The sequence below is a fragment of the Carassius auratus genome, chromosome 9 (assembly GCF_003368295.1).
Source record: "Carassius auratus strain Wakin chromosome 9, ASM336829v1, whole genome shotgun sequence".
Classification (NCBI taxonomy): domain Eukaryota; kingdom Metazoa; phylum Chordata; class Actinopteri; order Cypriniformes; family Cyprinidae; genus Carassius; species Carassius auratus.
Window position 1 is genome coordinate 1,027,767 of NC_039251.1, and position 21,952 is coordinate 1,049,718.

At 37.0% G+C, this 21,952-nt stretch overlaps 3 protein-coding genes across 6 annotated transcripts in view; all 3 read left to right on the forward strand.

Annotated features, from left to right (window-relative positions):
• Positions 1–1,065, forward strand: part of LOC113108140 (cell division cycle protein 16 homolog) — a 9,810-nt gene extending 8,745 nt beyond the window's left edge. Inside the window, exons 16-18 of the mRNA XM_026270981.1 lie at positions 132–267; positions 368–458; positions 542–1,065. Coding sequence (XP_026126766.1) covers positions 132–267; positions 368–458; positions 542–786 — 472 coding nt within the window. The 3' untranslated portion in view covers positions 787–1,065. The remainder of the gene's footprint in view (positions 1–131; positions 268–367; positions 459–541) is intronic.
• A 123-nt stretch (positions 1,066–1,188) lies between these two features.
• LOC113108141 (regulator of nonsense transcripts 3A-like) lies at positions 1,189–14,042 on the forward strand. 4 transcript variants are annotated; one of them, XM_026270985.1, is made up of 12 exons: positions 1,189–2,074; positions 3,567–4,197; positions 4,929–5,035; positions 5,129–5,235; positions 5,391–5,489; positions 5,621–5,731; positions 9,766–9,821; positions 9,896–10,054; positions 10,418–10,551; positions 10,775–11,060; positions 11,368–11,445; positions 12,959–14,042. In XM_026270985.1, exons 2-12 carry the CDS (start codon positions 3,958–3,960, stop codon positions 13,121–13,123), a joined length of 1,542 nt encoding a protein of 513 aa, XP_026126770.1. In that variant the 5' UTR covers positions 1,189–2,074; positions 3,567–3,957; the 3' UTR covers positions 13,124–14,042. The 4 variants fall into 4 exon arrangements, with proteins under 4 accessions (XP_026126770.1, XP_026126771.1, XP_026126768.1 ...); XM_026270983.1 differs by having other exon boundaries at positions 1,748–2,074; positions 10,772–11,060; positions 12,959–14,041; XM_026270986.1 differs by lacking the exon at positions 11,368–11,445 and having other exon boundaries at positions 1,741–2,074; positions 10,772–11,060.
• A 1,265-nt stretch (positions 14,043–15,307) lies between these two features.
• LOC113108144 (P2Y purinoceptor 8-like) lies at positions 15,308–21,407 on the forward strand. Its single transcript, XM_026270992.1, has 2 exons — positions 15,308–15,487; positions 19,659–21,407. Exon 2 carries the CDS (start codon positions 19,673–19,675, stop codon positions 20,702–20,704), a length of 1,032 nt encoding a protein of 343 aa, XP_026126777.1. The 5' UTR covers positions 15,308–15,487; positions 19,659–19,672; the 3' UTR covers positions 20,705–21,407.
• Positions 21,408–21,952: the final 545 nt, after the last annotated feature.

The following is a 21,952-nucleotide window of genomic DNA, read 5'->3' on the forward strand; positions in this document are numbered from 1 at the left end:
TGCAGTTTATACTATCAAGTCAACATTTGATTAGGATTTTTCCACTGCCTCTATAGCGAGCTTGTCTAGATGTTGATCTGTTGCAATAGACACAAATCAGGTCAGTGATTGCTTTCATCTTGTTTGTGTAGGAAATATGAACAGGCTCTCGAATACCACAGGCAAGCTTTGGTCCTCATCCCACAGAATGCCTCCACTTACTCAGCCATCGGTTATGTGCACAGCCTCATGGGAGATTTTGAGAGTGCCATTGACTACTTTCACACTGTGAGAATATAATCATAATTTCTTGGTCTCTTTTTTTTTTTTTTTTTTTTTTTTATCAATCAATTATGATTTACTTCAAACATTTAAACTCCTTCATTAGGCACTTGGTCTTAAACGAGATGACACATTTTCCGTAACCATGCTGGGTCACTGCATTGAGATGTATATCAGCGACTCGGATGCTTACATTGGTAAGATAACCAACCATATGCTTTGTGTGCAGCATCTAATTCGTACATTTACTTTGCAACTGTTAACTTGTCTGGGTTTGCAGGAACTGATATTAAAGACAAAGTGAGAAAGACCCTCAGCACGCCTGCACTGATGAAGATGCTCAACACTTCTGCCGACGGCAATGAGAGCAGAGCTCAACCCGTAGAAGAGGTGAACGTGTGCCTGGAAACACAGTCTTTCAGTGCTGATAAACAAAACGATGCTTTCCAGCGCTTCCTCTTAGAATGTGACATGCACGAGAGTGATATGATGCTGGAGACGTCCATGTCTGACACCAGTACGTGATTGAGACCTATAAATGGGTCAAAAAGGAACTTTGAGCATGCGATGATGATAGAAGGTGACACTAAAGAGGACACAAATAACCCACCCTCCCTCAACCCACCACCGGCCGTGTCCTGTGTGTCAGACCCCTGTGGATTTTTTTTACTATGAATAAATGTAAAGAAGTGAATGCAAAAGGGTTCGAATGATTTAATCAATAAACCCTGCATCCATATTTTTACACACATTTGTTTATTCTCATTGCTGCTATATTAAAACATCTGTTTTGTGGATGAGGCTTAATTTTTTTTTATATTTACAGTGCCAATCAGGCGATAACATTGATCTGCTGACATTTGCATTGTTTAGAAAACCCTGAAATTAGTCAACCAAAGGAAGCTACTTGCAACGACTTTGATAAGTGATTTTATCAGTCATGCCAAATCTGTGCCTGAAGTTGAGAATGCAAGGTAATCTGTGCATTTCTTTTGCAAGTGACCAAAATCAGCCAACAGATTTAGTTTTTGGTCATTTGTTTCTGTAACACTTCATAAAAGCTTGAAGTTAGTTTGTCCAGCCACATCAGTAGTGAAATACAAGAATATGATCATTAATATGATTTATGTGATAACGGTGTACACTGCCGGTCAAAAGTTTGCAATAATTAAAGGTTTTTAAAAATGTTTTTGAAAGAGGTCTCTCATGCTCACCAAAGCTGTATTTATTTGATTAAAAAACGATGTGAAATTGTATTACATTTTGAAACTGTTATTTATTAGGGACACATTAAATGAGACCGTGACACATTAATAAAGTTACAAAAGATATCTTTTTCAAATAAATGCTGAATAAATGTATCATATAGTTTCAGAAATATACAAAACGGCACATCTGCTTTTTCCAAACTTTTGACCAAAAGTGTATGTTGATGTTACAACTGAAGGTCATTTTAAATGGTTCCTGATTTATTTATTTTGCGGTGCTCAAAGCCTCTCTCAAGGGGGCATCTGGCACCTCCTCCCTAATTGTGCATCAGGAACGTCATGGGGTCTCTCATAGTGGCCCTGCCACTGAAATGTGCAGGCTGTGGATGCTCCGCAGATGGAAGCTGGCTTGTGAGCAGCAGAATTAGTCATGGGCTGCACACCATCCAAATCCAACATCACCTACTCGCATGTGCGTGTGAGTCAGGATCTGGACACCTGTTCTACATTTGTGCCCAGTTTAAAGAGCTCCATTTCCACGCCAGAGAGGCCTTCACCTCAGCTCTGCATTGAGACGGCCAGCGGAAAGCAAACGTTTCTCAGTGGTAAGACACTACAACAGCTTTAATTATGGATAGTGATACTCTAAATAGAGGAAATAATGTAGATAGATATAAATAAATAGATGAATAGATTTTTGTCCTATTTTATATTAGGCGACTTTACTAAATACTTATACATAATATAAAATGAATGCTAGGAACCGTGTACCTACACCTACCATGTACATAATTGTATGTTGTATTGCAAATCACAAATTAATTATAAATAAATTATGCATAATAATATGGAAGTAACCCTAATCCTAACCCTAAACCTTACCCTAATCACAAGTAGTTCATTTTACTCAGCACTTAAATGTATAATTACACTGTAACAAGGACACCATTTTAAATGTAATGTTAATATGCCAAGTAATAAGTAATAATGTTGCCAAGTAAAATATTGTACAATTTGAATTGTGGATCTTCAGCTTATAGTAGATACTTGCTTTTGCACATTGATAATGGATTTGCTGATGGATGCTTTTGCAGATGTAAATTTTGCAACTAAATGGTTGGATAGATACTTTTTGCATATAGATTAATGGGAAGATTGAAAATTTTACAGATATATTTGTGAAAATGGAAGACAGATGGACAGACCATTTGTTTAGATAAATAAATAAGTGGATAGGCTAATAATACTTGAGCAGAAAGGTAGATGGACAGAGGGGTAAACGGCTGGATGCCTACTTTTATAGACCGATAATTTTTTGTTGATAAAGTATATATGTATGAAGATGATCGATAAATTTGCAAATAAATGAATGGGCATACAGTCAAACCAAAAAAAAAAAATCTTTCTTTCTTTTTTTAATTGCTAATGCGACCTTTTTACACAGACTGTACAAAATTAAGCATTGCTTGGTAATTATTTGACTTAGATTGGCATTATCTAATTCTGTAGGCTACTTAAATTTAGCATCTGAATAATTTTTGGTTGCCTAATCCAGTATATACTTTTCTATCAAAGTTATCTGACATTTATCTCAGAGTTCTTCTATTTATCCTTAGTTCTTCTAAAACTGTTACTAATAGCCTAACCTATGACAATGTGAGAAATGTTGAAAGTGTCTTAATAAGTTTTGGTTTGTCTGTATACATGCTATTTCATACAGATGGACAGATATATTTGCAGATAAATAGAGTTCTAGCTGTGGAAAGATACAGATGGACACATTTGTGTGATTAATAAATTAGTCGATTTATAAGTGCAGTAGATTCCCAGATGGGTGGATAGATCTTTTTGTAGAGGAACGGGTAAATAATTTTTCAGATAAATAAACATTTGTATACTTTCTAAAGACAGGGCAGGCCAACATTTTTGACAATAAATATAACAGATTATAAGAGGTTACTATATCTATTATGTAATGCTTTCGCCGACGGATGGTTAGATAAATATGCCGTGCAGGCGAATAAGGGAATGGAAACAGAATATAGATACACTGACAGATATGTTTGCAGACGGATTGTGGTCTCGTGCTTCTTGCAGTTCCTAGTCGTGACTGTTTCGGGCACTCCGTGAGTCAGCCCAGCAGCCCAGGCGTATGGAGCACAGTCAGCACCTGGAGCCCGTTCGGACCGGAGCCACCGTGCGTCCAGCCGAGCGGCACCGACAGCGACCCCGAGGACGACACTGCGGCGCCCGGCACACGATGACAGTCATGGTCGCTGTTTTAATCCCCTTCCACCTTGCTCAAATAAAGATATTTGTTTTACTTGAGTAATATATTTGTGTATCTCTCTAGTATCTAAATAAAAAAATGAACCACATATATAGTGCCCAAATAGCCATATTCTATTTATTATTACAATTTAAACTAACGTAGCTCATAATTCTGTTTTTGTTGTATAAACAAAATGCAACGAAACATAAGCATTACATGACGAGAATAAACACTAACATGCAAGCCTCGCGGTATTTGGGTGAATTCCCGCGAGAGTTTACGGATTTCAGACAGCGAAGAGGGCGAAATGGAGATATGAGGTCTGAAAAGGAGCAGAGGACAGGAAGCAGGGAGAGAGGCAGCGTGGAGATCCAGTTCAGGGAGTGTCAGAGGGAGCAGGACAACGTCGCGGTGAACCCGAAGCACAAGGAGGAGAAAAAGGAGATCTTCACCAAGGTAAGTGGTGCAGTTGTTTGGTAGGTTGGAGGGTGTGAATGATGATGGTGGGAACGGGATTCAGCACCATAGACAGCGAAAACGCAGGACAGCCTGACGAAACGAAGATCCCAGTGGCATCAATCATTGCATTCCTACGCAATTACCCTTTTGGATGGATTAATTAAATCCAGGCATTGAATATTTATATGCATCTAGAATTTTAAAAAAGAGCACATTCAGTGGTGCTGTAGACATTAGAACATTTATATTTTTATTATGTATATATTGCCAATGTATGTGTATAGGGATAATTCTGCCATTACTCATGTATAACTCAAATTTATGGAACACATGGAAATTGTAAATGATGTACTGTTAGTTTGTCCATGTCCATGGATTTGCAATTAATGAGGACTGGATTTTAAAAGATTAAAATTACATGAAAGGACCATAACAGCATTCTGTTTGATTTTGGACTCTTCAATAAAATTAGACTGTAATAAGTTGAGAAATTAGAAATGTTCACAGCCCCTCCTCAGCACAAAAATGTCAAAAAAGTTTTTTTATTTTGTATACTAGACAGGTCTCTCTTTTTTATCTCTTGTAGTGTTTTACACATGTGTTATGGCATGTTCATTTTTGTTATTGCCATTGTACTCTAATATTTGTAATTGTGGGTGCTGGTCTTGCTTTGGTGTTGATGATTTGTTTTAGTTCAATTTTGTTTAAATATGCTTCTTTTTATGAAGGTTGTCATACGCCGACTGCCACCCAGTCTATCAAAAGACCAGCTCGAGGAGCATCTGAGCCCGCTTCCATCTTTTGACTATTTCGAGTTCTTCCCTGCTGATCAGAGGTATATTTGGCTTGTGTATATCAATGTACTGTGATCAAGAGCACTGTCAGCGTCTTATACATGTGCATGTCTTTATATATTTAATTTCCCCAGCTTATACCCACATCTCTTCTCAAGAGCCTACATCAACTTCAAAAACCCAGAGGATATCATTATTTTCAGAGATCGCTTTGATGGCTATGTATTCATTGACAATAAAGGTAATTTGATTTCATAGTTTATTTTACTCTTTATTCCCCCTCAAACCAGTTAAGTTATAGTGGTAATATTAATGGTTTTAATTTAGTCTAATATATAACAAGTCCACTAAATATTTGTTTAATATAATATTTGTTTTATATTTTTTTACATTTAGGCCAAGAGTTTCCAGCTGTTGTAGAATTTGCTCCATTTCAGAAGGTTTCCAAGAAAAAGTTAAAGAAGAAAGATGCTAAAGCAGGAACTATTGAAGAAGGTGTTTATATTTTTTTATTTATAAAACATTATTCATAGATTCAAGGTATCTATAAAAAGTTACTTTACTAAATTATCTATATACTGCAGTAAGTTAATATGTTTAACACTTTATTTAAAATATTCTTTTAGACCCAGAATACAGGCGATTTCTGGAAAATTACTCCTGTGATGAGGAGAAATCAATGGCAAATCCAGAAACACTGCTGGGCGAGATTGAAGCTAAAACCCGAGAACTCATAGGTACTGTTTTGGAAATAGTTTAGCACTGTTAGTCTGTTTGTAGATAAATGTAATCAGAAGATATATTAACAGGACAAGTGTATTACAAAACTAGTTTTAGTTTATTTTGAAAAGAGCATTTTTGATGTTGAGAATTGCTATCCAACTATAGAGCTGTTCAATCATGACATCAATTTGCAGGCCAGTCTGGTAGGATAATTTTTAATGGGCTGCTATGGGCTTAATATATAGGCTTAATATATAGGTTTTTACTTAACTCGTACTGCGTCTGCTAAGACGCTATGGGAAAACAATTTTTTCTCCAATGACTGAAGCATGCTGTTTCATGCATTCAGAGTTGTTTATACTGTTAAAGAGTTGGATTCTCATGCTAAACATGGACAAAGTTTCAAAAAACAATTTGGATAAATGACGGAGTATCCTACCCCAATGTCATCATCCATCACAATGTTTCACTGAAGACATCGTCCACTGCCAATTTTGTAGACATCGTCTGATTCCAATTTTGTAGATATCACCCAACCCTACTACCTGCTGCCTTACAGCCTCAGTTAAGTTTAACTATTTAGATTGTAGATCAACATGTTCTTCTCTTGACTCTTTTTTGAGGCATTAAATGTGAGGTATCTAGGAGGTATCTTTTTTGGCTCTTCTTCCCAGTCTTCAAATTCATATGAGTCTGAGTCTATCTCTATGCTATATTCAGGTTCTATATTCTCTTCTAATGCCATTTGCAGCTCTTTAATTTATTTTTTAAGGACCTTTGTCATTCTATCCATCTCCCTAATTGCCTTTATCATATAAGAATATCCTTCCCGAAATATAACCTGCTTACCAGACTTTGTCGAACCCTCTGGCCCAGCAATGCTTTTGGCTGGTGGAGATCTACTGGCTGACCTCATTTGACCATACGTTGAACTGCATCCTCTGATTACTTTCTGATCCCTCTTTCTCCCTAATTGTCTGCCTCTTTTTCTGCTGTTAGGATTTTTGTATTTTATCCCTTTAATGTTAACTTCAGGCCAGTCATTATTTATTTGGTCTAACACTCTGTTTAGCTCTAACTTGCCTGCTATTTTATTTCGCAATCTTACTTCTCTAAGATAATCTTCTGATTACTCAATTACTGTCTGCTGTTTTTGATTTCCATCTGAATCTGACAGTCATTCTCATGAACACTGAGAGTGGTACTCTGTCATTTTATGTTCAAAATCCTCACTAAATGATGCAGTATGTTGTGAGGGGTTTATACATTCAGCGTTTCCCCATATCTCTTTTTGTCTCTTATATAATAATAATAATACTCTCTATTTCCTTAAGAGTTTCTTCCCCTAAACATCCAAAAACTGCTCCAGCTATCCCTGATCTGTTAATCATCTGTGGATTTCCATTTACTGCCACCATACCACCTGAGGTATTCTCTATCCAGCCTTTATACATTCAGATCATTATCTGCTGTAATTATATGGCCTTTTGCATCGCAGGAACCATAAGTACCAGAACTAATTGTGGAACTACCCACTTCTGGGCATTTTCGCACCACAGGAACTAGGTGCGATTTTAGTACCGGACTTCCTTTTCGAGAACCAGATTAGCTCCTACTCCGGAGTAGGGTCTAACCAGCACAATTGCTACTAAGCGTGACTTAAGTAGACATTGATTGACCAGACACATTTGAAAAAACGCTCTCACCCGCCAGAAAAGCCCCCACATGTTTCACTCTCCATGCTGCTCTTTGGTGTGCTAGTGTGTTTACACATGAGGATCAGTGCCTCTCGTTCGTCGAGCAGCTCAATCCTTCTAAGCGGATAAGAGCAGAATGCTGTCACCGATGATTTAATATCACTGACAGCTTCGTATTTGAATATGCCCATGCTGATGTTATGCTCGCTGAGACCGACCTCTCTCACTACAAGAGTTGATGTCTCATCCTGCTTTGCTCGTGGCTTGCCTTCTTCAAGGCCTTCTTCATTTTTTGAAGGCACCCAATTCACTTCCGGGAGCCTAAGGCAATATGTTTGTTGTGAATATCCCCTGAGTGTCAGAATGGGTTTTGGGGATAATAAAACGAGGCTATTCTCTGCAATTCACTTGAAGCCCCCCGCAATTCAGCAGCATGTTTCCAACCTTGGTTCAGAGCAAAGACGCATATCAACACATGGTCCTTCCCTTTGGACTTTCTCTAGCTCCTCGCAATTTAACGAAGTGCATGGATTTCCCCTCTGAGACAGATGGGAATCCGCATTCTGAATTAGCTTGATGACTGGCTCATCTTGGCCCAGTTGGAGTATGAGCTACTTTCTCACAGATCCTTCCTCCTCAGACACTTAGAATGCCTGGGACTCAGGGACTCAATTTTGCCAAGAGCATGCTGTTCCCCAGTCAACGGATATCATTTTGGGAACAGTTCTCAACTCAGAACAAATGAGGGTGGTAGTCACCAGACAGTGCACTGGCCATTCATCAGCTCGTGGCTACATTCAAAGTTGAAGTCTCCTGTCCTCTCAAGGCATTTTAGAAGATTATGGGCCTCATGGCCTCCGCATCTCCGGTACTTCAGTTGGGCCCACTTTGCATGCAGTCGCTTCATGCTAGCGGAAAACTCAAGTTCCGCCATGTGCCTGGCATCTCGGACGCCTTTGTATCTAGGTGGACCATGCCTGCATAGCAGCTCTGGCCCCTTGGAAAGACCCTCAGTGGATGGAAGGGGGCAGGCCCCTGGAAATGGTCTGCAGCAACAAAGGTTGGGGAGCATTATGCAATAGCAAACTGGCTTTGGGCCACTGGTCGAAAGAGGAATATCATCTTCACATCAACTGCCTAGAAATGCTGGCAGTATGTTTGGGCCTTCACACCTTTCTCCCAGACCTAGAAGGATACCACGGTTTAGTCCACTTGGACAGCATGAATGTTTTGTCCTATATAAATCGCCAGGGTGGTCTTGAAGCGCCTTTTCATTCTGGTAGAGCACCTCTTGGAATGGGCTCAGCTCAACTTGCGTTCACTAAAAGCAACACATGTGACCGGTTGAACCAAGGAGCAGACATGCTATCTCAAAGCAAGGTCCCCTGAGAAGAATGGATGCTCCACCCAAAAATGGTTCAAAGAATCTGGGAGATCTTCGGCAAGGCAGAGGTCGACTTCTTCACCTCAGAAGACAACTCTCATTGCCCAACATATTTTTTGAAGGACAGGGATTAGGGCTGTGACGGTCGCTGTGTGTATGCTCTTTCCCTCACTGAGTTCAAAGGCTGTAAGAATTTCTCTGTAAGATGATTACCCAAAGCCAGGCCAACTTCTGTATGTTTGGCCCCATTGTCTCCTCCGGGGGTTTCACTGAAAAATACTTGGTCCCTCTGGGCCTCCTTGGGTGCTTAAGGCAAGTTCAAGTATTAGTCATTCCTCTAGCATAGCACAGCAGGATTTTACTGATTCCCCATAGCATCTTAGTAGATACAATACGAGTAAAGTATCAAAAGAGAACGTACTCGGTTACTAACTTATCCTTGGTTCCCTGAGATAGGAAACATGTGTTGCTGGCCATGCTATGTAGCTGCACCACTCAGTCGTTGCTTCAGTCGAAGTAACCTGAGGATTCTATGGCAAAATTCCCGCTTATATAGCCAGATGGCCCCACCCATTCTGGCGGCTTCTTTACCATAGGTTTTTAATTCACTGCATGAACCATTGGCAGTGCATTTACACTGCATTATTGACAAGGCTTCGGTCATCTAAGAAAAATGCTTTTTCCCATAGCATATTAGCAGACGCAGTACTCATTCCCATCTCTTAGGGAACCAAGGTTATGTTATTAACAGAGTACATTATAATTTTTTAATCTACTACTTAACACACAATAATTCCTCAAACTTGAATTTTCATCCTATTGTTTGATTTCAAATCACATGTTGCCATAGATGTTATTTTGCTCATCAGCAGAAAACCGCTATTCAGAATTTTCATTTGGAACAAATTTTTCCATTAAAATTGACCATAAACTAAGCTCTATTTTCCATCTATGTGACTTTGTGCAGCCAAAAGGACAACACCTTTGCTGGAATACATCAAAAACAAGAAATTAGAGAAACAGGTAAGAACAACATCTGATTGCATGTTAAACACAATGATTTTGTACTGTATATAAATTATTCTTTTCAATTCTAGAGAATAAGAGAGGAAAAAAGAGAGGAGAGGCGAAGGAGGGAACTGGAAAAGAAGCGACAGAGGGAGGAGGAGAAGCGGAAACGCAGAGAAGAGGAGAGACGAAAGCGAAAGGAGGCTGAAAAACAAAAGAAGCTCTCTGAGAAGGAGATAAAGATCAAGGTAAAAAAACATATCACATCTTGAAGATTACTGTCTCAAAGGCTTTCAGGTATTTTGTTCTTAGTTTCATGTTGATTCATTTAATCAGCACAGATGTTTGTCATTATTTTCCTTATTTGCCCTGTATTTAAGTTGGCCTATTTTCACTTCTCATTTCTTTCAGTATTGTTGCATTCAGCACACTATTTCATATTGCCTACTTGTATTTGGATTTGTCTACCTTATAAACCTTGTTTTACTTTCATCTTTGAACTTCATCTTCATCTTCAGACATTAAACATGATGGACTGTTTTCACCTGTCATTGTCTGTACTGTACTGAAAACCAGTCATTACATGAGATTTGCAATATTGTCTTCCTTAGCTTTTGAAGAAATGTGATGGAGACGATGACGTGGACTCAGATAGACTGAAAGATAAAGGAGACAGCGGAGAGAAGGAGAAGAACAGATGGGAAAAGCCTGCAGGACACACTAAGTCAAAGGAATCCAAGGATAAGTAAGAACTACCTAAAACATGCCACTACTTGCCAGAAAAGATACAGTGGGGTTTAAAAATCTGGGATTCAACATCTACCATGTTCTTTCCTCCATTGAGACACTGGTTATTTAGATCATTCTCAAACCATGCTGGATGTTACTTCTGGACCCCACTGTATAAACGTTTATTTATAAAGTCATATTCAAGTGGTTGATTTTATTAAGTGGGCTCTCTATAGTAGGAGTCAAATCGAGAGTGACAAGGAGCAGCGGGAAGGTCATGGCCGTCGCCAAAGGGACAAAGAGCATCGTGGCAGAGACGAGGAGCGCAAACGACAGAGGCATCACTACGAGTTTGACAAATTCATGCGACGCAAGGAGGAGACCAAATGGGGTAAAGGCTACTGCCAGGACAGAGCCAAGAAAGAACAACATCATGGCTATTCTTACTGCCCAGAGACTGGAGACAAACTGGGCAAGGAGGATCGAGAGGACATGGGCAGCAGGAAAGAACGGATTCGCAATAAGGTAAATAACTGCTAAAAGAGTAGCGATATCTCACAGTCACAGTTCATTTGCAGCTCTGGTTCTGGTATTATGTACAGTTATTGTCATCAGTCAGTTTGTCCGGTCTGTGTAGCAGATGAATCCACTAATGCATTCAATATTTACACATCTGTAGTTGATTTATACATCATTATGTCTGTGGGAAATACAATACGAATCTGCCTCCCTCCAGGGGCTTTCAATGCAGCCTACACTGATGTGTGTTGAGGTAGTTAGCTGTAATTTGGCTGTTGGCAATATTATTGACGGAAGACATCGTGTCTCTCAGTCTGTGTTAGTGCATCAGGAGAAAAGGACTTCCCAGTCTGAGGGGCCAGACCAGATAGGAGGGGCTCTGCCAGCAAAGGTACAGCTAGTTTTTGAGCCTTTCTACCCACGGGAGGGGATGCTACACATGCTGTTTACTGAGAGGCCGTGCACCTTACAGTGCCAGGCGTGCTTGTTGACAGCAGAATGTTGCAAATGCTGTAATGGCACAGATGAGGAGTGGTTCCCAATAGAAGAAGCTTATAAAATATGAAAACTACGGCTCTGTTCCAAAACGTAGTGAGTTGCCTACATGGGCAGCATTTTAAGGCATCGTATGCTTCTAGCTCCTAAAGTAGAGATGGTGCGGGAGATAAATTTAAGATGGCAGATGAGGAACGTCCATTTGAAATATATAGTGTAAAATGTAAAAATGAGATGCAACAACTAATTTAAACCTAGAAATAAAAAATAAGGTTTTTAAATGTCATATAAAAAATATAACATTATAGAAATTATATAAAATCTGAAAAAATATTCACATTTCTGCTATATTTCAAGAGGGAGATCCATTAAAGATAGCAGATGAGGCAGGAACACTGTACATTATAAATTTAGTTTTAAAATGCATACATTAGATCTCATTTATACCAGGAAAACAGTATATTAAATGTGCATTTTAAGGATTTTGAAACATTTAGAACATAGAAACGTTATGTCATAAAGTGAAGAATAAATATTTAAAATTCTGCTTTTTCAGAGAAAATAAATCTATCCTAGATGGTGGATGAGGCGAGAGATATGTTAAATTGTAGTCAGTTAAATCAAATAATTCTTTTCAACCTGAAAATAAAAATATAAGGACTTTAAAATGTTTAAAACAAAAAAACATTAAAATCTAGGTCTGTTTTAGGGGGAAGATGAAAGAGACGAAAAGAGAAATTTCAGTTAAAACATATTTATTCACAAAATTTTTATACCCCGTGTATACCTATATAGTGAAAGGTCTGCATAAAAATTATTTAATTCAATATAAAAATTTACATTTTCCCAATATGTTTTTCATGAGGACCACTATTTGTGTGATTGTTGCCTATGTAAAGCATATGTATGTAGAGTGTTGTTTTAAAAGGCTTCTTCCTATGTAGACCGTAAATACCATTTCACTTGGTTTTGGAACAGATGCCACATGTACATAGAAGAATATATATAATCTTGCACATCGAAATGCTTACATGCTGGATTCTGTTTATACATTTAGTAAGTAGTCATTCAGCAGATGATTCAGTAGTCCGGTTACTAGCCCTGAGCTAGCTGAGCCATTATGTGTCACCCCCATCACCACCACCATAAATACAAACCATGTTAAAGGCAAAAAAAGAGCATAACAGATACAGTGCAGTATAATGTTTTTGTTATGGACTAAATGGATTTTGAGGGGCTGTCAATAGCAGGTTGTCTGCCTGAAATGTGATTCAGAAGGGGACGGAAACTGATTATATGCATGAATAACACTTTCTTAAGTAATCTGTCATGAGAAAAATCTGTGTTTGTGGTATGAAATATGAGTGTATTGCTTTAGTCTTTTGTGTCTTACTCATTTCACGGCACAGGACCGACCGGCAATGCAGCTGTACCAACCTGGTGCTAGAAACCACAAGCGAATGGGCTCTGGGAACAAGATGTTTGACTTCCCACCGATCTCTCCTGAACACGGAGGAGAACACTGCTACAAGAAGGTCATTGGTACAGGCTCCGAGAAGAGTGCAGACGAGTGAAAAAAAGACCAAGACAGGAAGAAGTCTACTTTCAGAAGCGAGGGTCATGCCAGTATAGTAAGAACAGTCAAGATCAACCTTGTTTTCTGTCTTCTGAATCTATGTGTGAGTATAGTGCATTGAAATCCCCTCTTAATGTTTTATACACAAAGTCAGCAGTGTCATAAATCTAAAGTGATCAGTTTCTGTACGCTTATCAAGGATTCCCACCACTTCATTGAGAAACGATACCTCAGAACAATTGTGTATGCCTTTTGTAGTGCAAGAAATGGATTCAGTTAAACAGAAGAGTATAGATATATATAGAGAGAGAGAGAGTGAAAGAGAGAGAGATTTTACTGTAAAGAAAGCAGTATGTGTTGTGAAATCTGTATTTTAAATATATGTAATGTGGGATGGGGAACAGAGACATATTTTTCCTTTAGGAATTTAGAAATGCTACATCGTATTAAGGAAACATTTAAGCATGCACCTTTTCATTTTACACTTTCAGACTGTAATGCCTTTGAATGATGCCTCTGTTGTCCCTGATGTATAGACATTGTGGTTTTTCTGTATTAACAAATACTGTGCATCTCACAACAGGATATAGCAAATGTCAGAGCATCGTTTTACCTGCGGGCCAAAATGAACAAAAATTGTGTTAAAATCATCTTCTGTTAGATCAAAAAACACGTTTTGTGATATTTCTGAACAGTGTGCATGTTTTTGTGAAATTGCAGGCATTCGGTGGGGGGAGGCAACGTGGGGGGACAGGCCTTACCTTTGATTTGCACTTAAAGATCCCGTCTGTTATTAAAATAGCCTACAGGTTTTTACAATTATTGTTGAGTCCAAATAAAAAAAGTTAACTCTGTAGAATACTTAAAAAATGTGACACTGTATTTGATGGATTGACCATTTGTGTACAATAAAGATATATGATTATATAAAGTATTATTTGAATTTCATTATTATTTATTATGATTCTTTACTTTAAACATTTAAATGCGTAACTTCTGTTTTCACTTTTACACTTCGATTACATTTAATGATAATGATATAAAATTACAAAATTCTATAATTCAGCATTTGCACCATAATTACAGTTTCTCATGCAGCTAAATCGAAATTGAAATAATCCTAAAAAATAAAAAACGTTTTCTTAAGGCTGGATTTCTTACGATTAATGGCTTTTGCTTGCAAAACAGCTCAGCAGCTGAAGTCTGCTCTTTGTGAGTCAACTCTAAACCAGAATCAGTTTGCAGTGAAAAGACAGAAATTATTGTAATTTGCAGTTTCTCATACTACTCCTTTAGTTCCCACACTTTCAGACGGAGAAAACAAGTCATAATGTCTTCCTGTGTCTTTCGCGTCTTGACTTTTTTTTTTTTCTAATTTGAGTTCTTGGTTTTTGCATACCTATCTTTCTTGTTCTCTGTGAAGGAGTATTGATGGTAAATATGATAAAAACAAGCTATACTGTCACTCATGACGGTTATCTATAGTCAATCAGTAGTAAAAGCAAATATACAGTTCCCCCTTCTCCAAAATAAAGCGCTTATTTTCAGTTGGTGTGTTGTCTAGTCAAATACATGAATAACCGACACAAAAAGTTGAGCTAACAAAGCAAACAGGAAATAAGATCACATATGACACTGATAAAACCCCCCAAATGAGTTTCTGCATTACAGTTTTCTCTTTTTGTTTTTCTTTTGTAAGCATCAATTAATAAAGACTTTCTTTCTATTTCTATATATCCAGATGGGATTTTACAGGCCTGACCAAAGAAACACTGAGGTTTGTCTTAATGCATTTGTAAGTTCACTACAAAAAATGTGGAGCATCTCAAAAGTGAATTGTTCATTTCACAGTTTGATGGGGTGGGACCCCTCAGATTACTCGTGCTTGGCGTGAAGAAAGGTGTGCACCTTAATTTTTACTGGTTTATGTGGTGTATTGTCTTCACCACATCCTACCACATCAATTTCACCTTAGCAGGTGTTTATAAATACAATCCAACAAAACATTAAAAGACACATCATTAATGAGAAAGAGAAACTTTGTAAAACTAGCATGAAATTAAAGCAACTTCCTCTGTGGATGCTGTAAATTCAGTTTTGTTTGTGAATATCACTTAACTGATAAATTCATAGTTGTGATATCTTTTATGGTGAAACTGTATGTAATTTTAGAAGTGTGAGAAATTTAGGAAATTTTGGAAGCATGGAATATTTTTTTTACATTTCACAAATGCTGCTATATTTTGATCGAAATGAGTAGTCAGGCGGTGTACTTCCTCTCATCAACAAGTTTCCTGCGTCTAACAGTTGTGCCAGATTAACTGCCATCAACACACAAGGGAAGTTGCACATGCTTCTTGAGGTATGTACACAAGCCTGATATATATCTTTTTTATTTCCTAAATATGTACAGATATGCTTTTTGTACTAGTTTCTGTGATAGTTCATTGTACATCATTTGGTTTTCCCAAAAACATTATTGTAATTTCACATTTTAGTTAAATTTTGTACATGTGCTCTGCTGTGAGTTAGAACAGATGAATTGTTACCTGAACGCTTTGCTGCTCTTGTCGAGGTAGAAGTGTCATGGTTCACTGAACGGATGATCACATCAAAAATCTTAGGACAAAAGAATTAATCCAGATTTGACAATTATTTCAAACATTCCAACTAAATCCCCTTTTGATACAAAGGACAGCAAATGTAACATTGTTACACTCCAAGAAAAATTAATTGATCATATACTATCAATGTCATTTCACAACAGAGAGCTCTTTTTGTTTTGACGTCTAGCAAGATGAGTCATGATGGTGTAACACCTCATGAGTGATGAGAAAGTACTGTGAGAATGCAAATAGATTTTACTCTGAGCCTTTATGATGTTGATACAATGGGTCTTGTCATGAGTTACTATGAGGATTTATATTCAAATCTAATTTAAAGTATGTGTGTTCATCTGGCAGTGGTTTCGTTTCAAACTATTTTAAATTAATTTCATGTAGTTGAATTCTGTTCTTCAACATACAAATGTTTTGTATGTTACCTTTTAGCTGCTTTCTGCTTCTTGAATTTGTAGCTGTTTTACTATTGACATTTCACTGACAAGTTTAGAAAAGGCGCTTAACAGCAGGGTTCCATTGTGACAACTTACTCCGTATAGTTGTCCATACAACTGAGGCAAGATTTGTTAATGAACTTTTACAATAACTGTGAGAATGTTCAAGCTTTTTGTAGCCTAGGTGGTTTGTGGTTATCTGGAAACTGACTATATGGAAAAAATAAACATATTCTGAGATGTTCAAAGTGTGGCAGCTGCGGCTAGGTTGTTATCGTCACATAGGCATGGTTTCACTCCAAAAAAAAAACATGTTATGTTAAAACAAAAAAAAACAAGCTTAGCTTGCAAAGCTAAGTGTGATAACAGTTTAGTAGTTTATACATTTTGTGATTTTGAATTGGGCAGATACCAAATTTAAAATGATAAGCAGTACAGTCAGGTACAGTATACATCTGTTTGTACTGATGTGGGTGGCACTGTTGATGTGTTCTCCAGCAGTCATGCTAGGAGCGCTTGCACAAAACTTGGGCTCAAAACACCCATATAAAAACATGTGAAGGATGCAACTGATGGACTTCAATTGCAGAAAAGAAATCTATATATAAATATATATATAAAAATACTATTATGTTAATCTAAAGCTGCATGACTTTCTTTCTTATATTGATACACTGAAAGTCAGCAATGTCCAATATTTTTTTGGACCCCAGCAGTCTTCAAAATATCTTTCTTGGTGGTCCTCTGCAGAAGAATGAAAGACATACTGTACAGGTTTTAAACAACATGAGCTGAATAAATGATTACTAGACTGAACTGGATTGAATTGGGGGTGTCCTGTCCCTCATCTAATAGATATTGCATATTTTCCCCAGTTGATTTTCTATACTAAGAACTGCAAACATTTTTAATTGTAATACAAGTTTTGTGAAATGCAAATGAGTCATGAGACACCTGTAATTAATTTATGTAATTATATTTATAATTACACTGTTGGCACATCTTTTAGATCTTAACCAACACTTTAACCTACCCATACAAACAAAACCGGTCCTTAAACTTTACCCGTATCCTACCTCAATAGCAGTAAATTGTACTTATTTTTATGTAAGTACATAGTAGTTAAGGCCACCTAAAATAAAGTGGGACCAAATACTGTCAACAGCCAGAAAAAAAATCACCTCATTGTTAGGAATAAATGTTGTATAAAATGAAATCTGGTGAATTATATATATGACCCTGGACTACAAAACCAGTCACAGGGGTCAATTTCTTTAGATTGAGATTTATCGACATCTGAAAGCTGAATAAATACGCTTTCCATTGATGGAATCTGAGGGTGCAAAAATATTGAGAAAATCAGTTTTAAAGTTGTCCAAATAAAGCTTTGATATATTTATAGTAGGAAATTTACAAAATATCTTCATGCAACACGATCTTTACTTAATATCCTAATGATTTTTTATATAAAAGAAAAATCTATACAATTTGACCCATACAATGTATTGTTGGCTAATGCTATAGATATGACTAGTTTTATGGTCCAGGGTCACATATATGAACAAAATAAAACCCTTCATAATATTGATATGTAAAAACCTGTAAAACTGTAAAAATACGATTATGAATAAAACTGTTTTGTGTGAGTGATATTAAAGTGGAGTTTGTAATTGAAATCTACAGACTCAAATTGATAAAGTACAATAAAGCAACACTTAAAAGTGTATTTTGCATGTTGTCTTACCACTAGTTTGGAAAAGCACTTCATAAAAAGCCAAATAGCCCAAAATCTGAAAATAATGTTTTTGCCTGTACACTCACTCACTCACTCAAAAAAAAAAAAAAAAAAAAACGTTTAATTGGCTTAGGTCAAAGTAATCATCAACAACTTTATCACACACACACACACACACACACATATATATATATATATTTATATATATATATATATATATATATATATATATATATATATATATATATATATGAAAGTGAAAGTTGTGACATTTGCCAAATATGGTGACCCATACTCAGAATTGGTGGTCTGCATTTAACCCATCCAAGTGGACACATACATTATTAAACTAAACAAGACAGATTTGTGTCTTTGTTTTCTGGATGTAACGTTTCGCCGCAAGTCTGCTTTAGGTTGCACAAAATTCAAAGAACTATAAAGCAGAAGATAAATGACTCAGAAGTGTAGGGTTGACTTTAAGACAGAGCTGGGGACACATTTTAGCCACTAACTTTATGTATTCAGTTTGAGTATGCAGAACGGTGGTGTACGCATAAGTTGGCATCATGACCTAAAAAAGACACATCAAGTCTATGAATATCTTTTAAAGAAACAAGGACACTGTTTCAGAAACATTTTCACGTAAAGCATTTGAAACTACAGCCCACCCGTACAATTGCAATCTGTGCAAGATAGCCGCACAAGAACTGTAATGACTATCGAATCTGATGCTGGCACACGCTGTGGCATCAGAATATTTTTTCACTTCCTTTGAAAAAACACAAAAAAAGTCCCTAGCTCGAGACTCTGTCCATGTGAATCATTTCAGTCAACATTTGTGAAACAGCTCTGAGACTTACGACGTATGGCTGTGATTTGTTGGTTAAATGTGACATGCATTGTGTGTACCTGCTGAAGTAGCATGTTTGGAAAGCACTTCCTGTTCACAGAAGTGCACCCCAATCTATTTGATGGTGAGAAGTAGCATCACTTTTACATTATATCTCATGTCTTTCCTGTGTGACTGCAGGGAGGTGTTTTCAACAAAACCAATGTCACAGACATCTTAAAAATATATACTAAAATCAAATAAAATATGAATTTATTTATTTTTTATTTAGAATTGTAAATTCTAATAAATAATGTTAATATTAACATAAATATTAAAATATTTAGATCAATTAAATTAAATTCTCAGAAAAGAAAATGGTACAAAACCCCTTTGAAAACGTACTAATACATACCATTTAAGTACTACTATATACATTTTTGGTAATAATATGTACATTAAGGTACTAATATGCAGCCTTTAGGAGTAAATAACGTACAAAATGTACCTTTTGGAAGTGTCCCATCCCAGCTTTTGTGAAAATGATTAAAATTGTAATCTTAATATCAGTCATCTATCACAATTTATGCATTTAAAAAAAAATATGATACATTTTCTTTTTGAAAAGAATCTTAAATGAAGCACTTAAAGTTCAACTAGTGTAAAAATATGATTTTGTCGTAAATAAAATAGATCTTTGGAGTATTATATCAGTCTTTCTACTTCAAATGTTCCATTTTAATTCAGTGTTTTACTTCCTGTTTCTTTGTAATTATTTGTGAAATTTACTAGCAATTGTTTCTACACCCAACAAATTAAACGAACCAACAGTGCAGATGTTTCTCACAATTTGAGTTTCAAGAGGTAAAATAATAGTTTATAGTATGGTGTAATCTCTCTGTCTCTTCAAACAGGTGGGAAAACAACCATGAATGAATCACAGGTCAACGCCAAAATGGACAATGCCACCTTGGCCATGTTTGACAACAAACTGGCCGGTGAAATTGTGTCAGCCATCTATGTCATCGTGACCCTTGCCAACCTGAGTGGTAACGGAATCTCTCTGTTTCTGTTACTGATGCGCACCTCTCCGAAAACCCCCTCCATCATCTTTATGATCAACCTCACCCTTACTGACCTGATACTGGGCACTGTGCTCCCCTTTCAGATCGCGTACCAAATGCAGGGCTACAACTGGACTTTGGGTACAAGCATGTGCAATGTACTGACAGTGGTTTTCTATGCCAACATGTACAGCTCCATTTTATTCATGACTGCTATTAGCGCCGACCGCTACCTGGGGATTGTGAAACCGATGCTCTTCAGAGAGATGAGGAAGAGAAAAACATATGCAATTGGTGCCTGTATATTCATATGGCTGCTAGTCCTTGTGATTCTGAATCCACTGGAACTCAACGACCTGACATATGAAGTAAAGGAGCGCAATATCGTCACATGTTTTGATGTGTTGAGAAAGGACATGCTCCCAGGCATTGCTCACTGGGCGGGCTTCCTTTTTGGCTTGTTCATCATCCTCTTCCTCTGTCCGTTCATCATAACAGTGTATTGCTACATTAACATCATCTACGTCCTAGTCAGAAAGACCAACAGTCATCAGAAAGGCCGTGCTGTGCGGTTAGCGTGCATCGTTCTGTTCGTGTACATTTTTTGTTTTGCTCCCAATAACATATTACTCTTGGCCCACTCAATTGCAAGGCTGTACTACGACAAGTCTCTCTATTTCTACTATAAACTCTCCCTGTCTCTTAGCTGCATTAATAGTTGCCTAGATCCATTTATTTATTATTTTGCATCGAAAGAGTTCCGTCGGAAGCTGAGGCAAATGCTGAGGTTGCAAACCCTCAGTACGGGAGAGACGCAAATGATTGAGGGTCGAAGAGAAAGCTTATTCTCTGGCCGTACAACGAACAATGCAACTGAAGACTGTGACAACTTTTAACATTTCTTTTGGAAATGTTAAAAGTCAGGAAAATGGCATGATTCAGATTTGCAGCGGTCACATGAGCACTGTTAAATGAGTCAGAGCACAAGCTCTAACCGCTAGACCACAGCTCTGATACAATTCCTAGTGTTTATAATAATATATTCGTAAATGCTAACTCATAGTAAGGGTCACTTCCTATATATTGGTTTGTTGTTATTGTTTTGTAGCATTTAGCTTTGGTTCTGCTTTGATTTCCTGGCTAAGCAGCCGAGGAAAAGCACGCTGCTCACATGCATTCAGGCAACGTGATGTTGTGTACCTTTTTTTTTTTTTTTTTTGGTATCAGACTAACCAAGTTCCTACTCACTGAAACTTTGACATATTTCTTTTGAACACTGATGTGTGGTTACACTTAGCAGCGACTTCAATAATTTTTGATTTGACTTAATGTGGCAGCTATTTTAGATGTATTGCTAACCCATAAATTGTTTTTATACTGTAAAATATGCAGTTAATGTTCAGTTATTTTCTATGAACCAAATTGTTTTAATATTTATTTTACTTAAGCTGTGTATAATGTGCCTGTATTATTACATTCTAATTCATTGTTATATGTTTGTTATTTGTTTTCATCGCTGGGCATTATTCTTCTGTGGTAACAATGTATACAAAGTCATACAGGGCATTTATTTTCTCATGTTATAATTAATAAATACATCTGAACAAACTGATTTTGTAATTATTGTCTTTCCAAGATTAAATATTACATATGGCTTATTCAACAAAATAAATGTTACAACCATTTATTTTTTAAGGCTTATTATACTTAGAATGTAAACCACAGACGTCACACCGAGGTCAAGATTTTCTTTCAGTTCCTTTCTACGGAGAACTATGGTATGTCAAGTGAAGTATTGTACAAAGCACATGTACTGAAAAAAAATAATTTTTAAAAAGGAAAGAAAAAATTAGTGTGTGACCTCAGTGGAAATAAAATAGCTTCCAGGAAATAGATATAAGTGGTCCCAGACCAATGTGAAATATACGTTGCTGAATGCTAAAGAAAGTGCCCAGTGCAATGCTCAAAAAGGAAACAAAGCAGTTTGCAAATGCCACTTCAAAGTGCACTATGACAGGTGATTTTATGGTTCAAGTGTGTGTGAGAGAGAAAAAGAGAACCTTCTATAACAGATGCAGTTTTCAATTTGTAGTGGAGTGATAGATTTAAGTTGCTAGAAAAGCACGCACACACAGTTTCTCTTT